The 19,125-nt window shown below is 42.2% G+C and overlaps 1 protein-coding gene across 1 annotated transcript in view; it reads right to left on the reverse strand.

Moving 5' to 3' along the window:
- The window catches only part of NIBAN1 (niban apoptosis regulator 1), a 155,066-nt gene that overhangs the window by 70,754 nt on the left and 65,187 nt on the right, over positions 1 to 19,125 (reverse strand). The window contains exons 3-5 of the mRNA XM_045877330.3: positions 16,373 to 16,504; positions 12,104 to 12,218; positions 7,097 to 7,264 (exon numbers count right to left, since the gene is read on the reverse strand). Coding sequence (XP_045733286.1) covers positions 7,097 to 7,264; positions 12,104 to 12,218; positions 16,373 to 16,504 — 415 coding nt within the window. The remainder of the gene's footprint in view (positions 1 to 7,096; positions 7,265 to 12,103; positions 12,219 to 16,372; positions 16,505 to 19,125) is intronic.

The raw sequence follows: 19,125 nt of genomic DNA on the forward strand, positions 1-19,125 counted from the left end.
AGAGATGATGGACTCTGAAAAACAAACTGAGGGTTCTGGAGGGGAGGGGGTGGGAGGATGGGTTAGCCTGTTGATGGGTATTAAAGAGGGCACATTCTGCATGCAGCACTGGGTGTTATACACAAACAATGAATCATGGAACGCTACATCAAAAACTAATGATGTAATTTATGGTGATCAACATAACAATAAAAATTTTAAAAAATAAAGAGTCTTCTAAAAAGTAGTGCTGAAAGATGATAAATTACAAGGACAAGGTGTCAGGACAACTAGTCCTCTTCCACGAACCAGCTATGACCTTGGGCATGTGAGTCACTATTTGAGCCTTTATCACAAATGAACTCTGAGGGGTTGGAATAGGTGACCACTAAAGGTCCCTTCCAAAGTTAACTTTTTATGAACAGTAAGCAAGGGTCAGAAAGGGAGAAGTGATGACTCCTTAAGAGAAAATGGCATATTCACAAAGGGACAGAGAGAAATGTTTATAACTTGTAGAGTATTAACTGTGTGAGGCAAAGAGCACACGCTAAAATCAAGGAGAATGTAGTCTCCAAGCAGAGAGAAACCTTGTAAAGAATTTTGTTTGGGACAGTCCTATGAAAACTGGAAACTGATATCTAGTGACTGATTAAACAGTAATTTGGCAAGCATTTTTCTTTACAGTGCATAGAGGTTTTTGTGCATTGCAAAAATAGTACACTGCAGAATGCTTTTTGAAGTAAAAGCATGCAAAGAGATGTTTATAAAAACTGTACTTTTATTTATGTATGTCCAGTGGAACATTCTTTTGTAATAAAACATCCAAAAGAGCCCAAGCATAGTTAGAATTTTCTGACTCATAGATAGGTGTGTCTATAAATATAAGCACGTGCCACAAATTCATAAGTATGTTTTCAGATATAATAACATAAAACACATTGTATATTTTCAGTTCAACTTGACTGATGCTCACATCAGATCACTGAATCCCTCAAGTAATGAATGTGTTTCACAGGTGATGATGGGCTGAGGAGATACTGCTTTAAGTAGAAGTTAGTGAAAACAGATCTGAAATCTACTGTTGAGCACTGGAGAGCATAACACAACATGTTCAAAGAAACACACACCAAAAAGGGTTTGCTCTAGCTACTTGAATCAGAAGATCCTTTTCTGTTTTAAAAATCAGTTTAATTCAGGAACATTTATTGAACACCTAAAATGTGCAATTGTCAAAACCAAATCTCATAAAGGCGTTTGATTTGACATGGGATTTTGCGGAGAAGAGCTCAAAGCATACAACCCTGAGTTTAATCACTGTGACAGCTTCACATTCAGCCTGACTCACTCCATCACAGGCACCCTTGGATGTCATCATTGTCATAAGTGATTGAACAGCCCAACTCAAAACAGAGGTTTGCAGAGCGTCTTGACATAATTTTGTTCTTCTCTCCAAAATCCCCTGGGCTCTTCTTTTATACTATCTTTTCGACCCATGTGCCCTCCATGCTTCCCAGATATTTTACTGTCCCTTCTTCCTTAGCGTTCATGATGATGGGAACACTGGCATGTGCTCAGTGGCAGTCCTGGCTGTCCTTCAAGCTAGCACAGGACTGTCCATCCAACACAACGTGGTCATCATTCCACCTTCTTACCAGAATCACGATGCATCCAGCGGTGGCTGTCTTCTGGCATCTGACTCTTTTGTTCCTCAAACCCTTTAGGCTCTGTATTGACAAATCTCTTCTCTCACTCATGCCAACGTGTTTATGAAGTAGGCCAGGCCACATTTACAATGATCATCTCTCAAACTGCACTTCAATTCTGAAATCAGCTTTACTTTAAGCAGTAAGTTATTAATTCACAAATGTCCTTGAGCCATTTTATGAAACACAAGATACTTGTCTGAGCGCTGCAGGGGGATACAAAGGGTGACATACGATTTCCCTTGAGGGACTTGAAATAGAGGAAGAGAAACAGGACAAGTAGACATGAAAATGAATAATGTAAGGCAGACCGTGGAGAGTTTCCAATCAGTGGGATAGATAACAGGTGCTGGAGAAGTTAACCCTGGGGTCTTCACGGCAGGGGTCAGACTGAAGCTGGGTCTTTAAGGAGCAAGAGAGAATCTGAATAGGTGGAAGGGAGGAGTGGGTACTGGAGGTGTATGCAAAGCTGAAGGTGTCCAAGTAACACTCCTATTCAAAGAAGGCCGGAGGAGTACGACAGCAAGATTGGGAGAAAGGAGGCTTGTGCTTGAGAATACAGTAAATCAGGCACAGCCAATCTCCTTGGAATGAAATGTTTCATCTTTGTGACAACGGCAGTGCCACTGAAGGATTTTAATAAAAAACTGTGCTTACAGATGATTTATCTGACTGCTACATGTAGAAGGAAGTGGCAGTAATTGGAAAAAATCAGATCAACTAAAAGCCTCTGGGAATGTTTTTTATATGAGTCCCAAAGCAGGTTGGTAGCAGCAAACTTGAAATAAAATACAGAAGAGGCACTGGCAATTAAAGAGGTATCCGTACGAAGAGGGTGAGTCAGAGAGCCTGTCACTGAATTTCACAAAGGTTTTATATTCCTGACGAGCATGTTGCCTAAAGGTTCAACAGTAAAATCAGAGATCCATGTAGTGAGTGAGTGAGTTGGCACTTACCTAACATAAAAGCACCGACCCATTTTCCTTAAATGTTCGCAGATTTTATATACAAACATCTTTAAGCTGTACCAACATACGTGTTCCATGCTTTTTCACACATGAGCGTATTTGTAACTACCAAAGGATGGAGAATAGAGAGATTGACAGAGCCTTTACCTGGCACTAGGCCCTTGGACAATTGCTGGGAATGGGGATCCATAGAAAAAAAGACAATTTGCGTTTGAGGGGCTTGCAAACTACAGCCTTCCTACAAAGCCAGCCACAGCTTAATGACGGGCTGCCGGCTGCTGACTTCCCACTCGGGTCTCCCCTCCAGAGGGTCCTCCCGTCTCCAGCCCTGTCCACGCGTCTGTCTATGAGACTTCCTCACCTGGATGTTCATGGACTTCTCCAACTCAGTGTCTACGACACTGACCACATTCATCATCCTTTCTTGGCACCTGCTTCTCTTCATGCAAGGTTCCTGTCTCAGAGAATGGCAGCAGGCGGGAATCCTCCCACTGCCTCACTCTCACACTGTCTAACCTCAAGTTCTATTCATTCTACTTCCTGGATATCTCTCTTATCCAGCCACCTCTCATCATCCCCATTATCAGCTCTCTTGTGCAGGCTCCCACAATCTGGTGCCTACCAAAGCTTTCTAAGTGGCCTCCTGGCATCCCAGCATGCTACCCTCCCATCCTTTGCCCACACAGTAGCCAGTGTGACCTTTCTAAAATGAATATATGACTGAGTTGCTTCTCTGCTTAAAACCTTTTAATAGTTTCCTGTTGCTGTTAGAATAAAGTGCAAATCCCTTAATATCCATTGCAAAGCCCTTTATAGCCTGGATCCTGCCCATCTTCCCATCCCTACTTGGCTCCTCTCTCCTCGCTAAGCACCAGCCACACAAAATTCTTTCAGTTTCCCTAATGATCCATGCTCTGACTATCTTCCTGGCCTCCACACATTCTATTCTTCCTGCCAGAAACACTTTCTCCCCATCCTGCAAATTCCTATGCCAAGGAATGTTTACCCTGAGCTGAAAAGACAGACTTGTGTTGATAATGATCATTATTCCATGTTGCATATGCACAACTCTATATTTTTTTAAGACTTTTAACTATCCTATCCCTATAACTACAATGACCAGATTTTTCAAACTAAAATTCTAAAGAATAAGACTGAATTTTGGACAAAAGGACTATCTTGGAATACCTTGGCATTATATAACTCCCATTTTATAGCAATGGACATTTAGAACCCTGGCCTTCCCTCACTGGGGACAAGGGATTGCAGTGTGATTCCAAAAGGACAGAGGACAGCAGTTGCTATAGACCCATATCATGTAATGGGCTTGACATTTAGTCCAGAGTGTTGGAGTAGGATGTTCTGTTCAAGAATAATTGTGGAATTTTTTTATGCCTGCTCAAAGAAGAGGTGCCAAAAACAAAACAAAACAAAACAAAACACACACACACACACCCTTATGTACCTAATCTTTGAGGTGCCCAGAAGCAGCTCCCTCTCTTGAAGGAAGAAGGAGCAGAGAGCCTTCTACTTGCCTTAACCTGCCCTAGGACATAGCCTTATTGTCCAAGAACAGAGTGCAATCAAGGCCCTTTGTTGGGGTTAAATAGTAAACAAACACACCCTATAAGGAGGAATAGAAGTGGTTCTGGATTCAGAATGAATGGACATGTATACCTGGACCAATTTGAACCCAGAACTCCTGGGGCAAGTGGGCCAGGTTGTGGTGGGATTTGAGCACGAAGAGAGGTGTCCTAGGAACCCGAGTGACAGACATCCTTGGTGGAGCTTACCACAAAGGCAAGGAAATAATCTTCCCTCAAAGATTCCTAGAGGGCATCATGTTAAGTAAAATATGTCAGAGAAAGACAAATACTGTATGATCTCACTTACATTTGGAATCTAAAAAAACAAAACAAAACAAAACAAACCCTAAAAATCTCAACGTCATCAAAACAGGGATTGGACTGGTAGCTGCTAGAGGCAGAAGGTGGGGAGTGGGGATATGGGGTGAAGGTGGTCAAAGGTATAAACTTCCAGTTATAAAATAAATAAATTCTGGGCTGTCACGTACAGCATGGTGACTACAGTTAACAATACTGTATTTGAAAGTCACCAAGAGAGTCGATCTTGAAGGTTCTCATCATGAGAAAAAAACTGTGATTCTGCCAGGTGATGGATATTAACTAAACTTACTGTGGTGACCATTGTACGATATATACATACATCAAATTAGTATGTGACACAGCTTCGACTGATACAATTATATCTCAATAAAACTGAAAAGACAAGAAGACCCCCAAGGACTTGTGAGTGGACAGGATCAAGAGTGGCCCGGCATCAGCTGCTGGAATATGCTAATTCTCAACAGACGTGTGTTGTGGCTTGAGGGCCAGTGGAGCGGCAACAACAGGCTAACAGCCCTACTCTGTTTTCCTGAGCCCTAATTTTACATCTATTCCTAGACTCTTCTGGTAATTATGGGAAAAAAAAATCATGGTTCGCTATTCTCAAGCCTCTTACAGGTTTACTCAAGATCATACAATGAATACCGGGTAGAGGTAGAAACAACAAAGGTAGTCAGTAAAGACGGGTGGTACATTGTGCTGCCAAAAACACAGAAAAACAGGCCAGAAGGGAAGGACCCATAGCAGTCAAGGACTGTTCCCTACAATGTTTTGACGGTCTCTGGTTCTGCCTGGAGCTACTGGAAGTTACACCACATCCCATTAAGTCTGCATAAAGCCGCAGTGAGGAAAAATGGTTTCTGGACAGAGGAACGTGATGGAAAATGAGAGCAACGTGACCAGACCTCATTATCTTAGTGCTTTTGATAACACTGGAGAGCGGAGTTAGGTTTTGAATTGACTGAAATCTTCCATAAATGGAATCTGAATGCAGGCTACATTAACATCCAGAAATCCCCCAGGGAATTTCCTATTATGTACATGGAAGGGGGAATGAAGCAAGTCCCATCTGGCTAGGCAGAGAACATTCTCTGCTTAAGGGAACTTCATGGTTCTTGTGTTTAGTGCCAACTGCATGTTCATACTAGACCCAGGCCCTGCACACAGAGGTCTAAGTGTACTGAAAAATGAGCTAGACGAACAGGCAATGCTGGGCAATTCTTTGTTTCTAGAACATCCAAACCACAAGGCAAGACATTAATAAGAGTGTCGCTTTTATAAAGTCCCTAACTTGTTATGAGCCAATATTATTACGCACGTTACTCAGAGTTGCTATAGCAAAATACAGTGACATTATATGTTCTCATTAGCTTCCTATCAATACACAAGCTAAAATCAAGAACAGACCAACACACATCACTTAGTGACTCCTGCTCTTTGGGACTGACATTCTCAGGGAAACCTCAGAACTTTAAAGATACAATGACATTAGCCTTATTAGGAAAAAAAAGCACTGATGGGGAAGGTCACTCACCTCATATGTCACCTGCTCAAAGAGGCCTCCTCTGACAAGCCTAAAGTACTGAACTTCCATTCTTCACCATATACTCACCTCTAGTTACCCCTCGACACATTAACTTTGAGAACTATCAAGTTATCTTGTGTTGTCCCTCGTCTCTGAATACAGACCCAGAGACGGACTTTGTATGGTTCATTACTCTGTTCCTAATACCTACCGAGGCTGGCACAGAGTAAGCCCTCAATGACATCTGACTGACGACTGCCTTTCCATCTGCCAAAGAACAAAGAGCTTAATCATCTGTAACTGAAGACTCCATGGATTCCAGAAAAACCAGCATTCACATCAACTCATCAATGAATTGCGTTTCATTGCAATATTGCAATGAAAAGTCTTTTCCGTTATAGACCTGATGGTAATTAAGTCCGTACCTAGAGGCAAAGCGAAGCAACATCACTCCAGGTGTGGCCCGGGACCAGCAACATCTGCATCGCTGGGCGGCTTGTCAGAAAAGCAAAATCGGGGCTCCACCGGAGAGCCAGCGAATTAGAATATCTGAGGTTGGAGCCCCTAAAAAATCTGTGTTCAAGAAGTTCGCCCAGCGATTGTAGGTACCATAAAGTTTGGCACAAGTTATTCAGAAATAAAGGTGAGGGAAAAAAAACCAAGAAACGTCGTAAGGACTAAAATCGCCGGGACAGCTGGGACATTCTTGGTGTCATTTCAATAAGAAACCTCAAAAGAAAGGAGGAGGGTGAGTGATACACAAAATTATATGCATGCGTTTGGCTCACACGTGCCACGGGATAAGGCCCCACACTCCGTTTCGCGGAGGCTTCCCAGACCTAACCTAGCAACCAGCGGCGACGTGACGGCGCTCTGACGTAACAACTCCTGCGTCACGTGACTTCCCCTCCCTCCGTGGGGGACGGCACGCTCCAGGAACCGTTCTTCCCGCGGCTGACCAGGCCCCCTGAGCCAAGGCAGCCCCGCGGGCCGTGTGAGGGCGCCGCGTCCTACCGTGATTTAGATGTCTGATGCAGTCACTCAGGAGAGCGCCGAACTTCTTCTGGTCCACGGCGTCGTGGAAGCAGAAGTAGCCGTGTCTGAGGAACGGCTGCCACAGGTACACGGGGAATTCCTTGGGCAAGACCACGAAGGGCTGAGCGTTCTCCTTCTCACTGGAGGCTAACGCAATGTGGAAAACACGAAGACATTTTAAAATGTGCATCTTTTATTTAAAATACTTATTTCGGGCCGTGAAGGCAGCTCTTTGGGGCGGGCCATGGGACAGAAAGGGGACATGAGATGTCTTCCCAGGATGGCGGGAAATGGCAGTTCAGGCTCCTCTCAGTCCCTCCACAGGTGGCTGTCTCACTCCAGCAGGTGGCTTCGCCCCCTCCCTGACAGGGACAGCCAAGGCCACCAGACATCGCCTTTCTCAACTTCCTCATATCAAGGATCCGCAGTCTGGGTGGCCCCGCCGGCCCTCTTGAGGCTCACAGGTCTGCCTGCGCAGCCACTCACCCTCCCGTCCCCACAGGCGCCCATTCTACCAGGCAGCTCGCTCTCTCTGCCCTGCGCTCCCTGGCTCCTCCCTGTCCCAGCCAACCCAGCACTTGCTTCTTCCTGCCTCAGTCTGCTTCCTGCCCCACGAGCCCCGAAACCCCATGGCTGAGGTCGCTGATGTTGTTGTCCTAACTGGCAGCTTGTGGCTTCTTCTTCATTACCTAAGCCTTTTTTTTTTCTAATTAGCTAAGACTTTTAACCTGATCTGAAGTATCTGTTGCTGCTGACTACCCCTTCTTTCGAAAACGTTCTTTCCCCTTGACTTGCAGGATCACCTCTCTCCTGGTGTCCTTTGTGCTTTTTGAAAATAGTTTCTTCGTGGTCAGCTTTATTGGTTCCTCTGCCCCTTCTCTCCATCCCCCTGCGAAGTGTTGGTATTTTTGCCCTGTTCTGTCCCATTTTGATTAGTCTCTGCTCTCCTTTGGCATGGTCCTCCATTCCATAATATGGAATGTTGTTTCTGTAGGTCCTATTACCTTTTCCTCTATCCTTTCCACCATGCTTTCTCCTAGAAGATTCTCATTCATCCTTTAAAAGTCAGTTCAAAAGCTGCTCCTCTGGGGTGTCTGTTGGCACCTCCCCGTGCCCCTAGAGAAAGGGTTGGGTGCTCCCTACCTTGTTCTCCCTAAATATTGTAGAGATCTGTTTTCATGTCTGACAGGCAGGGTGGACGGCAGAGTGAGATGAGCTCCCCCACTGGTTCTCACACAGTTCCTTTCCCCAGGAAGCAGTACCAGTGCTCTAAGAGGATGGAAACCACACCTTACATATCTTTGTATGCTCAGCCCTTAGCACAGCTGTGGAACCGAGGAGATATTCAACTACAGTTTGTTGAGTAAATGTGCTATGTTGTCCTAGGAAATCTTAAAAACTTTAAACGATGGTCTTTTACCACTTACCTCAAAATCAATTCTAAGAAACTCATGTTAAACCATGCTACTATTCAGATCCCTACCTAAATTTTATTCCCTTCCATGCATTCTCGTTATATGATGTTATGCTTGGCTAAATGACCCCCAGCTTATTAGCTTGTGCTCTCTACCTACATAAAATGGGCACCAATCTCAGGGAAGGGAAGGACAAAAGGACCGTCTCAGAGGCCACCGAAAGCACTAGGCATACCCAACAATGGATCAGAGCCACATGGGAAACTCCAGGACAGAGTCTTGCTACCAGCAAATTAATAAATCAAGATTGGATAAATAAAAAATAGATTTCTTGGGGCATATATGGGGACTCTGGTTCAATGTCCTGAAATCTGAAGGTAACAAAGTAGAATGTGCTAGAAGCACAAACTTTGGCGCACCAGTACCTCACAAACTACCTGGCACATAATAGAAGAATGAATCACTGTACAAACGAGTGAATCAATGATTAAATTCGTTAGCACAGACCTCTAGTTGTAACACATATCTGATGAGGGAGCAGAGGGCAAGCTGAGGACCAAGCAAACTGCCCCTTCCCCACTCTATTTCTCAGGTAGTCCTAGCTGCCCTAAAACTAAGGAAAGGGAAAAAACAGATGGTTAACTGACAGAGATCACAGTCCTGCCGGACATGAGTCTCCATCAGTTTACCAATGTCTTAGTGATTTACAAGGAAAAAGCATTCTTATCAATAGCTTAACTTTCAGAGACCCATAACTCGTAACTCAATTTCCTAGAGCCCTAACATCACCCTCCCTTCCATGAGTGATGTGGAAAACTGAGGCAGAAGGGAAAGTAAACAAAATTGAATTTCTTTAGAGCTGCAGCCCATTGACAAGGACCTGAGATAGAGCATAACATTGCTCCAGGAAGCTCCCAACTGTCTTAATGTTAATGCCTTACTACAAGGAAAAACAAGCCTCCAGTATCCTGAAGTCTTCTTTAGCATATGAAAGTCCTTTTGGACACCTCCCTTTGTCCCTTACGTCCCCCAACTCCCAAGTATATAATCATCCATTCCTCCAACCTCAGTGCAGCAGCTCTTTCTGCCCATGGGGCTGTCCCCGTGCTTTAATAAAATTGCTTTGTCTCACCAACATTCCAAAACTACATCATTATCTATTTTCCCCATTCTTTCTTAGTTATAAAATCCCCAAATTTCATTTGAGCAAGTGACTGTACAATAAAGACTACATTTCCAGCTTCCATTACAGCTTGGTGGGCCCCATCCACTAAGTTCTGGTCAATGGGATAGAAACCGAAGTGGCAGTGAAACTTCCTGGAAGGATCCTTAAAAAGAGGGAATGTCCCCACCTCCTTCTCTTTTCTCCTGCCTGCTGTCTGGAATGTGAAAACCATGACTGACGCTCCAACTGATACTGATTGTATCAGTAAGGGCCACAACCTAGAGATAAAGGGAGAGAAAGCTAAAAAGAGTCCCTGACATTTATGGAACTGCCATATCAGCCCTGGACTTGGAATATCCAAAATATTTTTAGCAAAATAATAAAGCCTTATGTATTTGAGTCTTTTGTTGTTTGCAGCAAACTAGATTCTAACTAACAAATGTCACATAAGTGAATCACTTTAGCAAAATATGAAGCATTATTGATACATCATCTTAGTAGAATACTGTGTAAAGAAGACATACTTATTCATAACCTCTAGTTATGAATCACTTTTTCTCAAGTGAGGTTAATGCCTCCTATCTTCATTGTGCCTTTATTCTTTCCAGCTGAATTTGTATCACACAGTGAGTCTTCCTGATCAACATGGTTTTATGATACAATTCCCCTCACCCTTTCCAAGATGTCACAGTTTTGTACAAACAACTCAAAAGCAACACTGACCCTTTGCATTTAAAAGCTTCAAGCCCCATAAAATTCATTCTTCTTAGTCTCTAGTTATCTCTCATTTAACATTTTACAACAATTTTCCAGATGCCATTGATCTGCATTTTTTCCAAGTTGAGTTACAAAGATATCACAAATGATCTACTGTAGAATATTCTATTTTTAAAACTCAGAGGGCCACACCATTCAATAAAAAAAAGTCCTTGAAATACCCCAATCCGAAGCCTTGGGTCAAATGGCATTAGTCACACAGGCCTTGTGTTTTTTATTCCTGTTCATTTCTTCTGATATGATTTCACCAATAAACCAATAAATGTATTGTCTATTCTGACTGATTTCATTGAAAAGTTCTGCTGGAGAAATTCCGAAGAGTCATCAAGTTGGCATTCCCATTTCTAGCAGCAGCTCCAGAGCCAAGATGACGTACAAGTAGATGTTGAAAGAAAATATAATAATATGTATAGTGCACATAAAGTGTTGTTTTAGCTTGAATTACTTAGTAATAGTTTGTTAATCTAGCTTTATGGTCCATGTACTAATCCTATAATAGTGCTATTAAAAACACTACGCTAAGCATTCTACACCAAAATAACAATTGATAAAATGACTATATTTTTCTCCATAAATTCTAATGATATGATTATGCCCATTAATAAGAACCAGGGCTCTCTTCAAGAAACCAAGTAATTACTGTGTGGTATGATTTACACAAAGCCAGATGGAGTTATTATCCACAGTTCGTGAATCTCTATGAAACGTGCTATTTGGCCTCTATATTATCCATCACTTTCTCTAATGCAAAAAGTGGAATAAATGAGAATCCAAGAACATTAGAGCTGGAAAGATCCTTCTAGATTTTCAAGTTCAAGGGCCTAGAATTAGAGGATCAGAAACCAGAGAGGCTCAACAATGGCTAGGGAAAACATTGATAAGTGTCACAGAACTAGATAAAAATCCAGCCTCTAAATTTATAGTTCAATACTCTTTCCATGACAGCAATCAGGTATTACTTACAGTTATTACTTACAGATTAATGCAATGCTATTTTTATATAGTAGCTATGAGTGACTGTAATGCTTGTTATTTTGTCAACTCAGGATATTTTATTGCATATCATCCTAAAATTATAAAAATAATATTCTCTGACAGGTCTGGACTTGCTTGCTTAAAGGTGGGATTGTATGTTTCATAGAAATAGGGCCCTACCTATTTGTTTCTGCTGCTCTGTATGGTGCAATTAAAGCTGGCATATATTTCGAAGCCTCAAGATGCCTGACAAATGAATGGTACATTTTCCATGGGCTAGAAACACAGTACCTGCCTTATGTATTACTGAATGTGATTTAAAATAACAGAAGTGGTAAAATGTTTACCCAAATTAGAGAAATTACAATCTTCCATGTGTCTACAGAGAATGTGCAGCTAGCCCAGTTTCTCAACCTCAGCAACTATTCAACTGTAGATACTTCATTGTCAGGGGCTATCCTGCGCGGTATAGCATGCTGCCCTCTACCCACTAAATGCTTATAGCACCAGCCTCCCAAGTTGTGACAACCAAAAATGTCTCCAGACACTGCCAAATGTCCTGCAAAATCCCCTTCCGCCATTGAGAACCACTGGTCTAGCAAAACAAAGCCAGTGTCGGAATTTTGCCTTGAGAAAGAATGCTCAGTGACTCACCAATAGGGTCTGGGAAAAACCGATCAGATAACAAATTATATTCATCTTCTGAGGTTAACACCTTGCCACCAGCTGGAAGAATTCGGCTTTTAGGAGTCGCTCCTCTCTGATAGGCCTGGGGAGAAAAAGGCATAAATAGGTGATTTTTTTTCCCCCATTTGGATTTTTGGAAAATGCCAAGAATATTAGAGACACAGGCACACACACTCAGAGATAACAATTCCTACACTATGTCTCTGAGGAAGAGCCACATATTTAAAAAATATGTTTTGTGTACCTGTGACTTGCAAAGTACTTTAGTGATGGTCACAAAATGGTAAATCAGAGTCCTTAATCTCAGGAGATTCACTGTAAGTATGTTTCTCAAGTGGGGAAGACATCCCTTAGTAACTTCTAGAAATCCTGCACCACACTTAGCATTTCAGATGCTAGCACCTGAATCATTCTCATAACCACAAGGGTGATGATGCATATAGACACTCCCTGCACAAAAGGCTTGGGGACCGATGATGAATGACATGGAGGACATATAATTGCAATGATGGTTGCCATGGATTTTCACCCAAAACAGAAATGTGTTGTCATGATAAGACATGACACCACGTGAGACTGTTTTGCAGTAAAATGATCTAGGATGGAAATGCAACATCATGACATAAGAACAAATTCTGGCCAGCAGACAAAAAGCTCTGCTGTTTGGGAAATGTAAAAGAGGGGCAGAGAGGGGCGCCTGGGTGGCTCAGTTGGTTAAGTATCTGCCTTTGGCTCAGGTCGTGATCCCAGTGTCCTGGGATGGAGTCCAGCTTCGGCCTCCTTGCTCAGCGGGGAGCCTGCTTCTCCCTCTGCCCACCCCCTGCTTGTGCTCTCGCTCACTGTCTTTCTCTCTCTCTCTCAAATAATTAAATGGAATCTTAAAAAAAAAAAGAAGTGCAGAGAATTGCTACTGCTCCAGAGCAGTCTGTGCGGCAGATCCACTCACGAGGACAGACAGATAAGGTAAAATTGAAGTATGTGCCTCTGATGGGAGGGCTTATGTCAAGGCAAAATTTTGAGAATAACAGCCTCAACGCAAATTGAGAATTGAAACCAAGAAACTGTATGACCCAAAATCTAGAGTATGCTTTTGGGGAAAACTAAAATAATGTGGGGAGGGGCAGAGAGAGAAGACGACTCCCTGTGGAGCAGGGAGCCTGATGGGGGACTCATCCCAGGACCCCGGAATCATGACCTGAGCCGAAGGCAGGTGCTCAACCAACCAAGCCACCCAGGCCCCCCAGTTGATGTCCATTTGTAAGAACCCCTACTCAACTGCTTAAGCACATGAGGGACCCAGAGCACAACAGAGAAGAATCTAAAGTTGTGACTTTGAGAAAGTCTAAGAGCAGTTCAGCTCAGACTGAATCGCGTTATTTTTTCTAACAGGCCCCAATCTGGACTTTTATAAACTTTATGTTATTTAATCCTCAAAACAGTGCTATGAGTTATTTTCTCCATTTTATAAATGAGAAAAATGAAGCTCAAAGAACTTGTCAATAGCCCAGCAGTAAGTTGGTGACAAATCTCAGATTCACACCCGGGTCTGTCCAGAAAGTGTACAGGAAGTAGGGCATGATTATTGAATGAGAATGCTTCATTTTTTCCTGCTTAATTACCTTCCAAAACCAGACTCTCAATGAAATAATAGGCAATTTATAGGTACTTAATATATAACTCTTAGGTATAATAAAATAATGCCCTTCTATAAATTAAAAAAACAAGGATAATGGGGCACCTGGGTGGCTCAGTCACTAAGCATCTGCCTTCGGCTCAGGTCATGATCCCAGGGTCCTGGGATCGAGCCCCGCATCGGGCTCCCTGCTCAGCGGGAAGCCTGCTTCTCCCTCTCCCACTCCCCCTGCTTGTGTTCCCTCTCTCAATGTGTCTCTCTGTCAAATAAATAAATAAAATCTTTAAAAAATAAATAATAAAAAATAAAAAAACAAGGATATTATTAAAACTTTGAGGAATTATGACAAACTGCATGGGCACTTTTAAAAATTTCCAAGTTTTTAACAGACTAAAGCGCCCCTGGGGTGCTCTGCAGGCACCCCTGTAAAATTTCCAAGTTTTTAAAAAAATATGTAGTTATTACCAAATTCAGTGACCATATCTTAACAACCTGAACAAGTTTATTTAAAAATGATGAGCAAAGCAAAGAAAGCAATATAGTCCATAAACTGCAAGTTGAAGGCGCAAGCCTGAGAAAATGAAAAGAAGGAAAAAACACCAAAATCTGATTCAAAGTTAAAAGTTCAGTTAGTGCCAAATGTGGTGAAAATCCTAATAAATCCAAGAGCAAGCTCTATGAGTGTTTCCTCTCAGTTAGTAGTAATCGTACTGTAACGGCTGTACATTGGGCTCTGCAAGTGGTTGGCCATATGCTAAGTGCTTTAATATGTTCATTTATTTAATCCTTACAACAACATGGTCACGAAGGGATGGATCATGCTCACCATTTTACAGATGAGAAAAGAGCGGCTCAAGGAGATTTATAACTTATTCAAGGACACATATCTAGTAACTGGCAAAGGTGTGATTCAAAGCCCATTATATTAACCATTATGCTCTACTGCCTCTTCTCAAGCTTCCCTGACAGAACATTGTAATGTGCCATACAAAATATGAGGTGATTTATTTTATTTTAAGATTTTATTTATTTATTTGAGAGAGAGAGAGAGTATGAGTGGGAGAAGGAGCAGAGAGAGAGGGAACCCAACGTGTGACTCAATCCCAGGACCCCAGGATCGTGATCTGAGCAGAAGTCAGACGCTTAACCTACTGAGCCACCTAGGCGCCCCTGAGGTGATTTATTATCATTATCATTATTGTATGTAGTGCATTGATAATTTGCTTCTGAGAGCAAATCAAGTGTTGAATGAAGTCCTAAGATACATAAGCAGAGAAGATATTAGCTTAATGAATGTTGAAAAGAATAAGACTACCCAGGAGAGCACTTGAACTTTGCCTGGTAGCCTGTGGAATAAGTTCAAACTGTATTTTATTTCTATTTCCCATCAGAAATGGAAAGGAAGCACATTGACTTGTCAATCTGAGGCCTCTTCCTAATGCTTTAGCATCTGAGGTATTACTCCAAGTATCCATGGAGGTTGTCCTGACTGTTCTTAAACTTGGAGTCAAGAAAGCAGAGTTTTAAACCTGGTACCACCTTTAACTGATAAACATTCACTCCAAAAGGAGCTTGAGGATCTATGTAGACTAAAAATGTGTACAGTGCAAGATCTGGAAGGAACCAGTGGGATCATTCAGCCTGACTCTCTGGTGTAACTGAGGCCCAACCTAAACTTTTGTTTTCCCAATTCACTGCCCAGTATTTTTTCCTTAGACCAAATGGCCTCCCCATGTGAGGAGAGAAATGGGAACCAACAAAAACGGAAGTCCTCTCACGTGCTAGGCACTTTATACATGACCTCATTTTCTCCATAGTTTGCAGACATATTGTATTAGATAGCCATCTAATGATTTTTTTTTTTAAGATTTTATTTATTTATTTGACAGACAGAGACATAGCAAGAGAGGGAACACAAGCAGGGGGAGTGGGAGAGGGAGAAGCAGTCTTCCCGCAGAGCAGGGAGCCCGATGCGGGGCTTGATCCCAGGACCCTGGGATTAAGACCTGAGCCGAAGGCAGATGCTTAACGACTGAGCCACCCAGGCGCCTGCCATCTAATGATTTTACAGAAAAATCATATGAAAACCAGGAAAAAGTTAAATGAAAAAAATCTGCAAGTAGAATGAAGTCTTGAAATGTTTGAATTCTTAGGAACCCATGTAAATGCAGTCATAGTCTTATTAAGTAACTTCTCAGCCGCTTGTCACATAGGAGGCTTACCAGTAGGAAGACATGGAGACATTGAGCCAAGAGGGAGAGATATGAGGGCAGTGACTGAAAAAGACCTTGAAGCTGAATGATCCTAGGAAGGGCTCCTGCACTGGTCACTTGGTGTAACCTGTTTTCACACTCCCTTGTAATTACTCGTTCCAAGTCTATCTTGCCCGCTGGACTGCAAGCATCTGTTTCACCTGCTGTTAGAGGCTCAGAACCTTCTATAACACTTGGCTATCATAGGCATTCAGTAAACATGTTAACTGAAGTAAGTAGCTGCATGAGTGAGTGCTTATTGAAGGAATCAGTCTCAAAGGAGAGGGCATATCAGTCAACCCAGCCAGTGTTGAAGAATGTTGCAAGAACCACTACAAACAAACATCGTACCTCTTTGTTCTCATAGCTCTCCACAGCAAAATCATTTTTGACCACAATGTACCGCTCCTTCCATTTCTTTATGTCGTCAGCAAACTGTGATAGCTCTGCTTCATACAGAACAATTCCAGGCTCCAATGGCGGCTTTAAAGAAGGTGAATATCATTAATCATGGCAACAAAAAATAACATAGCATGCTATTGCTATCACTGAGTCTATCCGTGGGAGTTCAAGGAATGTTTTCAGAAACTATCATGTGCTGAGATCCTGGGGAAATTGTGGCTTCCCCCACCTCCCTCCGTACTTTCTCTTCCTGCTCCCTCTGACCAAATGCAAATATTTGTCTTATTGATATGTTTTTGACTTTCATTTCCCTCCATTATGCTACAAAAAGAGAAGCGGATGGTTGAAGGGATTGTAGTAATAAGGTTGTGCCTTGTATACATGTCATTTAAGGATCGTTGATAAACTCTGGAAGAGGTAGGTAAGTGTAAGTTGTGGCTGTATACCCCAACACCGTGAATATCCCTGAAAACAGGAGAATTAATAGGCTGCTCCTGTATCCACCATACCTTCAGGTACAGGCTCGAGGGTCAATGTTCAACGGTCTTCCCAGATCTAAAAGCCCTGGGGACCCAGACTGTAAATCCTTGCCCCATGTGCATGCTCCTCAAAGAGACTGTGTTCACTCTCTGGTTCAGGCTAGCCAGCAAACTGCAGTTCTACCTTTCTACTTAAGTAAAAGTTTGAGGCTTTCTTATTAACCTTGATGACATATGTGCTATAGGGAAGTCTCTGCTAGATTCTTAGTTAGGTCTCCCTTTGGGTTAACTGTGTAAGGAATAACTCCCATCCTGTCTCATGGTAAAAGCCCTGTATTATCTCAAAATACAGGAATGGGCCTCCTGTCTTTCATGTGTCACTGAATTTATATCTCTTTTCCCTTTATTAAAAAAAATCAAAGTGCTTTTAGAAACGTATCCCTCCACCTTCAAGCTAAATTTACATGAAGCATACGGAGAAGACAGATACGCTAATCTTTTTAAGACTTGGCTAAGGGATGAACTAAATTGCCTTCTGAATTTATTCTGTTCTGACAGATAAAAGAGGCCGTTTCCTATCTTGCCTCATTAACAGGTAAGAGAGGATCTCACTCTTCTCTTTAAATGAGACTGAACCCATGTATAGGCTGAACTTTGTAGTTCTATGTGCAGCATTTTTTTTAACCTGGGCCACTCAAATCAACTGATACACTTGTTAAAAATGTGGCCTTACCCTAGACTTACTATATCAGAATCTCTGGAGGTGTGAGCCAAACTGCATTTTTAACAAGCTCCCTACATTGTGAGAATCACTCTTCTATGGGAATGACACTCAGTTATCCCTACACACCCATGCTGTAAATCTATTGGTCAACTTAAATTCTAAGCAGTATCTGACCCATTTATCACTCCCTCCTTCTTGTAAGCCCTTCTTTATTTGCCTTCTGGCACATTCCTCTTTCCTGATTTTCTCCTCCTGCAAGGCTATTTCTTATCAATCCATCTCGCTGGATCCTTCTTTTCCTGGTCTCCAAATGTCAACTAATTACCTATTCACTATTTCCACAGGTGTATGTCAAATAAGCATCTCAAACTTACAAGGCCAAAAGGGAACACGTGATTCCCATCCACCTCGGACCCTTCCTTCTGAGTAAAAGACAACTCCATGTACTTATTTGCACAGGCTAAAAACCAAGTAGTCATCCCTGACTTTCTCTCTTCTATAATGTCCTATCCAATGCATCAGCAAGTTCCATCAGCTCTATCTCAAGTCCATTTTGACTTGGACCTTTCCTCACAACTGCTACCATCACCACCTCATCCAACTTGCCTTCACCCTTCTTCTCTTGCACTGCTACCGTGTTCTCCTCACCCGTCTCCAAGTTCCCCTCTTATCCCTCATCATGGTCTATTCACTATAGAGAGGCCAGAGAGATCGCTGAAAATTCCAAGTTACTCTGTATTTGATATCCTCCAATAACTTCTCTTCATATTTACAAATAAAGACCCTTATCACAGTCTACAGCTCCTCCATGGTCTGGTCCTTCCCTTTCACTCTGTAGTCATTTATCATCCTTTCTCCTATCATCCTTTCTCCCTTGCTCGCGCTGCTCTTAGCACATAGCCTTCCTGATGTGCTTATGACTGCTGTAGGGCCTTTGTACTTACTGTTCCATATCCTGCAGATATTCGCACAGCCTACTCTTACTTCACTCCAGTTCCCACTCACATTTCATCTTCACAGAGGGCTTCTCTGATCATTTTCTCTAAAATAAGGCTCCTGCTTTATTTTTCTTTGAGCATTTATTATGACCTGATATCACCTGATATTTCTTTATTTGTTTACTGCCTCCTAATTTTAAATATATACAGGAAAGCAGAGAATTTGTCTTGATCCCCAATTCTTGGAATAGGGCCTGACACATAGTAGGTGTCAATGAATGAATACGTGTTGAGGTTGTGGGTAATTATTATCATGGAGCAAAGGAGAAAGAATAAGGGGATTCGAAGAAAAAAATCATATTTGATCAATGACCAAAACAAAAATGCCCATAATATGAGGCACTAAAAGTATGACTTTTTTAAAACTGAACTTCACTACAGCAAGTCAAATTTCCTGATATTAAAGCATCATGTGGGAAAAACAATAAAATTGGATCATACTAGTTTTCTTTCTATATGGATTACACCATCAACAAGAAACCATACACTCTAACTTCTAGG

This window comes from Mirounga angustirostris, unplaced genomic scaffold, assembly GCF_029215605.1.
Source record: "Mirounga angustirostris isolate CCGP_5_RB_7025 unplaced genomic scaffold, mMirAng1.0.hap1 SCAF_6, whole genome shotgun sequence".
Lineage (NCBI taxonomy): Eukaryota > Metazoa > Chordata > Mammalia > Carnivora > Phocidae > Mirounga > Mirounga angustirostris.